Raw genomic sequence first — 10,180 nt, 5'->3', positions numbered from 1 at the left:
AGATTGAAAAGGTGGGGGGTCAGCCTGTCAGTGCTCAGACCATACGCCGCACACTACATCAAATTGGTCTGCATGGCTGTCACCCCAGAAGGAAGCCTCTTCTGAAGTCTCTACACAAGAAAGCCCGCAAACAGTTTGCTGAAGACATGTCAACAAAGGACATGGATTACTGGAACCATGTCCTATGGTCTGATGAGACCAAGATTAATTTGTTTGGTTCAGACGGTCTCAAGCATGTGTGGCGGCAATCAGGTGAGGAGTACAAAGATAAGTGTGTCATGCCTACAGTCAAGCATGGTGGTGGGAATGCCATGGTCTGGGGCTGCATGAGTGCAGCAGGTGTTGGGGAGTTACATTTCATTGAGGGACACATGAACTCCAATATGTACTGTGAAATACTGAAGCAGAGCATGATCCCCTCCCTCCGGAAACTGGGTCGCAGGGCAGTGTTCCAGCATGATAATGACCCCAAACACACCTCTAAGACGACCACTGCTTTATTGAAGAGGCTGAGGGTAAAGGTGATGGACTGGCCAAGCATGTCTCCAGACCTAAACCCAATAGAACATCTTTGGGGCATCCTCAAGCGGAAGGTGGAGGAGCGCAAAGTCTCGAATATCCGCCAGCTCCGTGATGTCGTCATGGAGGAGTGGAAAAGCATTCCAGTGGCAACCTGTGAAGCTCTGGTAAACTCCATGCCCAGGAGAGTTAAGGCAGTTCTGGGAAATAATGGTGGCCACACAAAATATTGACACTTCAGGAACTTTCACTATGGGGTGTACTCACTTTTGTTGCCGGTGGTTTAGACATTAATGGCTGTATATTGAGTTATTTTGAGGGAAGAATAAATTTACACTGTTATATAAGCTGCACACAGACTACTTTTCATTGTGTCAAAGTGTCATTTTGTCAGTGTTGTCCCATGAAAAGATATACTTAAATATCTGCAGAAATGTGAGGGGTGTACTCACTTTTGTGATACACTGTATATATGACTAATAAAGGCATTTTTCTTTATAAGTAACTTTGGAAAACCATGCTTATTTGATGATTGTTGGGTGGGATGGGTGGTTTTAAATGTCAAAATGACCAAAAATCTATTTTTAAATCACAGACTACAGTACATAATGGCTTTCAAAGATTTTGATACACACTAGTACAGGGTTTTTCAAACGCTGGGTCGTGAGAGAAAAATAATTATAATAAATCAATTTTAACAGGCACATAAACACAAAATGAACACTTACACCCCCTGTGGAGGCTTCACATTACATATTTACCAGATTGCCACCAATCTGTTCGTGTTGCCTGGGTTGCGGTAAATATCAAATTGTGGGTTGCTTGAAAAAAAGTTTGAAAAATGCTGCACTAGTGCATGTATCCTTTTTTTCCCTGTAGCACAACAGGCAAATAGCCTTATTATAGGCCAGTTCTCTCAGGTTAAGCGCCAGATCCACTCTTAACTAGAATAAAGCAGTTACTGTAGATGAATAAATAAATACCACAGTGCACATTGGTGGGGGCACTGCATCGTTTTTTGAACTTTATCCACCTTCTATAAGTATTTTATAAGTATAAAATGATTTACAATAAACGTTTAGGATCCACAGTCAGTATAAACAGTACCGGGCGACACGGTGGCTCAGTGTAGCACTGTCACCTCACAGCAAGAAGGTCCTGGGTTTGATCCCCAGGTGGGGCGGTCCGGGCCCTTTCGGTGTGAAGTTTGCATGTTCAAGACAAGGGGCTTGTCTGTGTGGGTTTCGTCAGGGAGCTCCGGTTTCCCCCCTACAGTCCAAAGACATGCAGGCAGGTTAACTGGAGATACAAAATTGTCCATGACTGTGTTTGACATTAAACTGGTGGGGCGGCACAGTGGCTAAGTGGGTAGCACTGTTGCCTCACAGCAAGGTCCTGTGTTTGTGTGGCCTCTTTGTGGAGTTTGCATGTTCTCCCCGTGTCTGCATGGGTTTACTCCCGGTGCTCCGGTTTCCTCCCACAGTCCAAAAAAATACAAGTGAGGTGAATTGAAGATGCAAAATTGTCCATGACTGTTTGACATTAAACTGGTGAACTGATGAATCTTGTGTAAGAAATAATTACCACATATGTCATGAATGTAACCAAAGTGTGTAAAAACATGACAGTAAAATCCTAATAAATAATAAACAGTACCACCATAAATCATGGAAACATCTGTCCTAGCAGTAGTATATTTTAGGGCAGCGAGCACTGTGTATCGCCATGCAAGTGAGGCAGCAGCTGGCAGTTAAAGGGCCAGCTTAAGCTAAAGAGCTCCACATCGCGAGCGCAGTGCTGTTCTGCTGCAGAACACACTGAGCTACATGGCTGCAACACTCCACCCTGAATGCTGCACTGTGGTACGAATAAAGCACACACAAGCTGGCGCAAGGGCTCGTAACAGTCCAGATCCATTAAAACCTAGCAAAAGAGCAAGATAAAGGTACATGAAGAAAAATGTTAACGTATGTAATTATCTAAATACAGAAAGTAATGTCATTGTGTACCTTGTATTGCAGAAGCATGTGGGCAGCTTCTCTCTGATCAGCAATTGAAAGCCATATGTTGGGGAAGGATGTAAGGTTATAGCTTAGACCTTGGCACATCTCTACCCAAAGAGGTTCACAAGATGAAGCTATGCATAAAGAATAAACAGTGAATGAATATAAAGCACATGTTTCTACATACACTGTGGACACCTGGTTAAGAGATTGGACATCCAGTTTAAAAAACATGGACAGTAATATACAAGGGTTTTTCAAAAAGTTTCCGCACTAACTCTATTTAACTCTATTTATTAAGAATTAAGATCAAATTACATCACTTTTCTACATAATCACCTTTCAATGCATTTTTCCCAGCGTCATAAGAACTTTTTAATGCCATCAGCAAACAATGTTTTTAGTTGAGAGCATAGCCACTGATGCACCGTTGCTTTCAAATTATCATCCCATGAAAATCTTCTTCCCCTTAAAGCTTCTTTGAGCGGTCCACAAACTTGGAAATCAGATGGCGCTAAATCCGGACTATAAACTCTCTCTCAGTCTCTCAGACACGACCAATTACTACTCCTCCCGCCCTCACCATTTCCAATGAAAATATGAACGCAAATATGCAGAAACTTTTTTAAGATCCCTGGTAGTTGTTCTTAATGGTTGTTCTTACTAAAGGAAGGGTAGGTCGCATTGCTGCAGTTTTGTTCGTCTGCACCATCTGTGCAGTCGTTCCAGCCGTCACAGAGCCAGTCTTGGTGCAGACATTCCCCTGTGGTGCAGGCAAACTGATCAGGACTGCAGCTTCCTTCACAGAGAACATAACAATAATATTAATAATAACGCAATCATTTTATTTTTAGGGCCGTCATGGTGGCTTAGTGGGTAGCACTGTTGCCTCACAGCAAGAAGGTCCTGGGTTCGATCCCCAGGCGGGGCGGTCCGGGTCTTTTCTGTGCGGAGTTTGCATGTTCTCCCCGTTTACTCCGGGAGCTCCGGTTTCCTCCCACAGTCCAAAAACATGCTGTCAGGTTAACTGTAGACACTGAATTGCCCTATAAGTGAATGGGTGTGTGTGTGTGTATGTGTGTCTGCCCTGCGATGGACTGGTGTCCCGTGCGCCCATTGAAAAGCTGGGATAGGCTTCAGTCCCTAACTGGACAGCAGTTCCGAAAGAGGTGTACTCTTGTTACATAATTGTCTTTTCATATGATGTAATATTCCTATTATTAATTGTTTATTGTGTCTAATTTAGTTATTATGAATTGATGGGACATCCACATACATCCACAAGCAATACTCACTTTGTAAGACAGCGATGACCTGATAGAAGGCATAAAACCCACTGTCAGCAACACCTTCATCAGCCACAAAGACCACAGTAAATACAGGCCCAGACGAGGTCAGGACAGGAGGAAGATCTGAGCCACAGTACCTACAGCACTCGTACAGCAATATGACACACATCAAGCCATGTCTCAATACATTTCAACAATAAAATCTTTATCTTTTTTTTTTTTTGGACATATCCTTCTCACCTCCCTAGCACACTGCCATCTTTAGCACTGGAACTGTCATGCACCTCGACGTAGTCAAACTCACAGTTATCTTGAGTCTCCAGGCTAAAGTTGTGAAAACTTAATCTGATAAGTTGACCTTCCTCTGCAAATATTTGCCATGTACATCTCTGAGCAAGAAAAGAGGACAAATCAGAATGATTGAGTGAATGATTTTTCACAGTTTACCACTGGTTGGTTGGTCACCTTGTCTCATGGTGTGAAATGAGTTGCTTGAGTTAAGCCCTGGCAAACCAGAGACAAGAGAAATATATAACTCTTTTTCTCACAAATAACAAACCCTCCTATAACCAGCTTTATACATATCAGTGGCTTGTTTAGACCCAACCTGCAGAATTATAGTGTATAATTGCTGTTATATCATTTGTCAAAATTACCAACCATCAACCAGTTTTGATCTTGATTTGTTTAAAGATGTTTATACTTGCAATCAAATTAAATTAGGTTAATATGGGTGGCACATTGGCACAGCTGGTAATACAGGAACCACACAGCACTTGGGTTTAAATATTGCCACGTTCTGGTCACCATCTGTACATAGTTCCCTTTGTTGTATCCCGTATATGATCCCATCAAATATTAAAAGTATAATTAACTATAATGTTTAAAATGAATCAATAACGTTTACAGGTGTTATTTTACCTGCTGGTTAGGATACGGCTTTGGGTGATTTGGACTGGACAGTGAACCACTAGGACCGGTCTTCTGACCTCCACAGTCTAGTCAGTAATACAAAAGATCAAGAACAAGCAGTTGTTAGTATGGTTTGCTATTTTTTTTTTTTTTTTACAACTGGCTGCTCTAAATTATTTCTAGGCATTAATAAGTGAGTGAGTTCGTTATGGCACGCAATAGACTGACTCCCTGTTCATGCCACTTTGCCCTGCACCTAAGGTTTCATAGTGGGTTCTAGACCTACCACCACCCAGCACAGGATTTGTTTGTTTGGATTTTAACACCATGTTTGAACACATACTTGTGTTATTTTATGGCATGATCTGTATTATGATTAAGTCTGCTAATTGTATCTTGTCTTTATTTTTTGGGTCCATTTTTATTTTTATGGCTATGAGGTTTTAGGATAGACAGTGATGATGAATGAATAAATAAGGAATATAACATTAACTTCTAAATAAGTTTCCAGCATTTTCTTTAAATAATTTGTAACCAGTCTGCTAGCACCTTTAGTGGTTGAAATGCCTAAACACGTTACTCATGTCAGGCCAACAGTTCACCCTCCTACCACATACGTGATATTCTAAATAAATTGTGAAGTTAAAAGCTCTTACTATTGTGTTCCTGGCTGCAGTTGGCTTCATCTGTTTGGTCCAGACAGTTTGGATGGCTGTCACAAACAGACACAGGTAACAAGCACCTGCCGCTGTCACACATAAACTCCTCTTTAGAGCAGCTTTCTGGCAAAAAAAACACACAATACAAATAATTATCATCCAACAAACCTCTTCTCAATGGTTAAAATACTAGACTAGTAATCAGGAGGTTGTTAATTCAAGTCCCACCACTGCCCTTAAACCTCAGTGACAACTGTCATTTGTCACTCTCAAGTTTCTCATTTACATTTACAATGTTGGCATTTAGCAAATGCTTTTTTCCTAAGCGACTTACAGTACTGTGACAGTATATATAGTCTAAGCAATTGAATGTTAAGGGCCTTGTTTAAGGGCCCAACATTGGCAACCTGGCAGTGGTGGGGCTTGAACCAGCGACCTTTTGATTACTAGTCCAGTACCTTAACTGCTAGGCTACAACTGCCCTACAACTGCCTTTCAGAAGTTTCTGGTAATGCAGAGTTTTAAGTAGAGTCATAAGTCAACTGAATTACTGTTCTAATAAGGCATTATTGTGTAACGTAATGCCTGGTGTACTTACTTTGCCACAGAAGGATGGCATGATACTGTGCAGTGAAGCCATTGCCGCCGATACTGCTGTCGGATCGGAACGACACCCATACAGTGCTGCTGTTTGTGTTTATTGTGGGGGGAGCCACATTGCCACAGTACCTAGCAGGAAAGATTTTAAGGTAATTATTTTATTTGTAGTTTATTTTTACAGTTAAAGTGCTAAAGTTAGAATACCCCTAAAACTTAAAAGTCTTCATTTAGATCATCAGATGGCTTTTAGTGGTTCAGGTTTTATCGATGCTCTGTCATTATTACAAGAAATAACACTGTGATAATGATATACTGTAATGGTGACAAAACTTTAATTTTCTTAATTCATTAGAAATTTCATAATAACTTGTATTTACTGAAATTTAAGGATTGTAGGTTTTATGGTGTGGTATGACCTGTGGTTTAAACATGTTGGTTTAAGAGATTAGTTTTAGCTATTTGTTTTGGAAAATATGTGTTTAAAGGGTGTAAAAAAGTTTCCTTTGTATTAAACAGACATCAGCCTTGTATGACCTACCTTATATTAAATATGTGCCTATGGATCAGCTAAGCTGTAATATTGCCCCTTGAATATTGGGAGTCATTAGGGAGTCAGAATATTGGAAGTCATTTGCCAATATTTATATTTGTTGATTCTTTTTGACATATTATTTCTAAAAACTGGAGAACCCATGATAAACTTTAATTTGGTTGGTAATCTAAAATTTCTTATCACTCTTTAAGAAATATTTATATTGTATTGAAATAGCCATATTTAAATGTACTACACAGATTACTACATGAATATAGTACATATACAAGTATAATGTTGTAAAGACAATTATTCGATATAGACCGACCTACTGACTGTAGTACTTTGCTCCATTTCTTCTCTAAGCTCCAGCCAATCAAAGAGGCATGGTGATGGTCCCTCGATCGCCAGGAAGGAGATGTGGAGCTGGACCACATACGGGTGAGACACCCTTATCACCCAGACACACATAGAGTCAGGAGGGTATGGGTTGGGGTGGTTTGGAGAGCTAATAAGGCCCTCTGAATCAGTCAGGACTCCACCACACACTGCAGAAGGAAAAGTACATCCTAAGAAACAAGTGAATCTGATAAGCAAAACGTTTTTCTAAAATTAAGAATGGTTAGGAATTGTGGCTTGCTGTTTATCATTAAAATGACCAAATTACTGATATTATAGCTGAGATAACAACAGCCTATTAGTAGTAAAGTCAAATCACTGTATGCCAATTTAATTTATTTGTATTTAAGTGTATTTAAAAAAAAATCATTAAAGAACAGAATGGTTTACAGTGGATCAGAAAAATTTATATTAATCATGACCTTATTCTCAGTATTGGATTGGTGCATAGTTCAAAGTGTTTAATGTTCAAAAGCTCACCTTTAAAGGGGGTGGACTCTTGCTCAAGACTTGGAGCTAGTGAGCTGTATTCAGGAGAAAGAATGGTAAGATTTGGGACTGGAATCTGTGGTGTAGTATCTCCACTCCATGAGTTTTGAGACAACATTCTTTCCTCAGACTGGTCTCCATTTATGTCTGTAAAAAATGATATATTGTAAAATATAAATATTAAAAATAGTCATATTTTCAATGATAATTATAGTTTTATATACTGTATATACACCAATCAGGCATAACATTATAACCACTGACAGGTGAAGTGAATAACACTGATTATGTCTTCATCACGGCACCTGTTAGTGGGTGGAATATATTAGGCAGCAAGTGAACATTCAAAGTGGATGTGTTAGAAACAGAAAAAATGGGCTAGACGACTGGGTCAGAGCATCTCCAAAACTACAGTGTCCAAGGCAGGAACAGTGGTAAACTAGCGACAGGGTCATGGGCAGCCAAGGCTCATTAACGCATGTGGCAAGTGAAGGCTGGTCTGTGTGGTCCGATCCAACAGATGAGCTACTGTAACTCAAATTGTTGAAGAAGTTAATGCTGGTTCTGATATAAAGGTGTCAGAATACACAGTGCATCACAGTTGCAGGGCTGTTTTGGCAGCAAAAGGGGGACCAACACAATATTAGGAAGGTGGTCATAATGTTATGCCTTATCGGTGGAAATCTGTGTGTGTATTAAATAATTAAATTAAATTAAATAATTAAATTTTATTAGTTAAATAAAATAAAAATAAAGAAATTATTAATCAAATTTTATATATATATATATATATATATATATATATATATATATATATATATATATATATATATATATATATATTTAAATTAAGAAGAATGCATTAAATAATAATGTAATTTCTTACTAAATAATTTAAAACAAGAAATATTAAAAAGAGAGATTTCCAATGTTTTCACTGATCATCTTAATTGTATTTATATTTGTAAATATAAATAAATTTACAATTTGATCATTGCAATGCAGTCAAAAAAAGAACAAGAGGCATAATTAAGCCAGCACTATCTCATCTAACACATTCAACAAATATTACTCACTCACGTTGGAGTACAAGAACTAATGTGAGGGCCAGGACAGCCAACAACAACAGAGCAGCTGCTATAACCACCAGCGCTCGCCAGCTGCACCGCTTCTCCCTCATACACACCACACACAGACTGATCACGCTGCAGTCTCCTGTAATATCAAAGTCAACAAGCAAGTGAAGTGAGTACATATCAGAGGTGGACAAGTCAGACGCTTACAGTTCCTAAAGTGCTAGGGGTTTAAACTCGCAACAAAATTTTTATTTACCCTTCCATAAAGACTGAATCATAGGTCAACTGCATCAACAGATGTTGCTGAAGTGTGCACATAATTGCACCTAACCATTTTTTTGTTGTTAATATGCTACAATCAACTGAGTGTGTAATTTTATAAAACACACACAGTATTTTATTAGTTTTGTCAATGCCATATTAGTTTTACAGCCATATACAGTTTTACAACTAGTAAATATGAGGTTAATAATTAATCTTAACAAGTGTAATTTCTTAGTTCTTTTTATACTTATGAAATATGTTTCTGGAGATGGGGCTGGAGCTTTGAAGATAGCTTCCATTACAATTCTCAAGTTCACCATTACTCCACAAGCTCATCTAATAACCTCCATACCGCATACTTTAGGACTTCACTAGGTCAGTTTGCCATCTCTTACCGAGGACCTATAATTTGGAACAACCTACCAACTTATCTAAATAAATGTAATAATATCAGTAACCTAAAACCTTTTTATTTTGTTGTTTGTTTGTATGTTTTGTAGTTATGTAATTTAAGAACTCTCACTTTTGATTGGTATGTTTTATATACATATATGTATATATTTTGTTTCTTTTTTTTATATGTTTTTTTTTCTTGAGGGAAAGTTTGTTTATATAAGCCGGCTTTTTTTTTACTTTCCCTGCACATTTTTTTTGTATCATTATGTTTTCTTTCCTTTTGTGTTCATATGTACAAATGAATAAATAAAAATAAAAATAAATAAAATAAATGTATGATTTGTCAAACACAGTGCATACTGGTGTTAACCATTAAAGGTCATTATGAAAATATGGAACTTTTTCTTTGAGGTTATATACATATTGCATAGTAGGGTGTTTTAAACATAAGAAGATGTCATACCTTATATGTTTTGTTGATATAGTTTATATTAACGCTTACTTACGAGTTCCAGAAGATTTGGTAGGTTCTGGGGATATGGCAACCATAAACACTTCTTTCATTTCATCACACTCATTGTCTGGCTCAAATGCTGGATTGCAAAAAATATTCTGGCAAAGTGAACAGAGAAATACAGTAATATTGAGACCAAAGGAACTTCATGGTCCCCATCTTAAATATATAAATTCAAATTTATTCTTACCTTAGACAAATCAGTGTCGTGGATGGACTTTTTAGATTCCGCCATTCTAAATTTAAAATAATGTTTTATCCATTCTTTAAAAGCAGCAGAGTATAAAAAGAACTAGTTCCAGTAGGAGAATGTTGTTAAATGTTAGTTTTAAGATATTTTAATTAGACATGCAGTATTTAGTAATACATCTTGCAGAAGGTTCTGTTTGGGAGAGTATGTTACAACAGAAGAAGTAAAGAACCCACCCAAAATCCTCCACAAAGCCAAGTCAGCTGAGAGGACTGAACACATGGAGAAGGGAGTTTAAGCATGGTGGGGCAGCTACAATGCTACCAAGGATCTTTCAA

The 10,180-nt window shown here is 38.1% G+C and overlaps 1 protein-coding gene across 1 annotated transcript; it reads right to left on the bottom strand.

The window, feature by feature from the left end:
• Window positions 1–1,523: 1,523 nt before the first annotated feature.
• On the bottom strand, window positions 1,524–9,887 carry mfrp (membrane frizzled-related protein). The gene is made up of 13 exons (XM_063017369.1): window positions 9,843–9,887; window positions 9,645–9,750; window positions 8,483–8,617; window positions 7,394–7,549; window positions 6,843–7,062; window positions 5,981–6,111; window positions 5,380–5,505; window positions 4,733–4,809; window positions 4,052–4,200; window positions 3,818–3,948; window positions 3,187–3,321; window positions 2,529–2,656; window positions 1,524–2,442 (listed from the first exon to the last, which is right to left on the bottom strand). Exons 1-13 carry the CDS (start codon window positions 9,885–9,887, stop codon window positions 2,218–2,220), a joined length of 1,764 nt encoding a protein of 587 aa, XP_062873439.1. The 3' UTR covers window positions 1,524–2,217.
• Between the last annotated feature and the right edge of the window lie 293 nt (window positions 9,888–10,180).

The sequence above is a fragment of the Trichomycterus rosablanca genome, chromosome 20 (assembly GCF_030014385.1).
Source record: "Trichomycterus rosablanca isolate fTriRos1 chromosome 20, fTriRos1.hap1, whole genome shotgun sequence".
Classification (NCBI taxonomy): Eukaryota; Metazoa; Chordata; class Actinopteri; order Siluriformes; family Trichomycteridae; genus Trichomycterus; species Trichomycterus rosablanca.
Note: the sequence above shows the minus strand (reverse complement) of the source record. Positions and strands in the feature narration are given on the sequence as shown.

Coding starts and splice junctions, on each gene's coding strand:
- mfrp (XM_063017369.1), bottom strand. CDS start 9,887: ATGGCGGAATCTAAAAAGTCCATCCACGACACTGATTTGTCTAAG. Junction 7,550..8,482: donor ATTAGTTCTTGTACTCCAAC/GTGAGTGAGTAA, acceptor CATTTTTTACAG/ACATAAATGGAGACCAGTCT. Junction 2,657..3,186: donor TGCGACCTACCCTTCCTTTA/GTAAGAACAACC, acceptor CTTTATGCATAG/CTTCATCTTGTGAACCTCTT.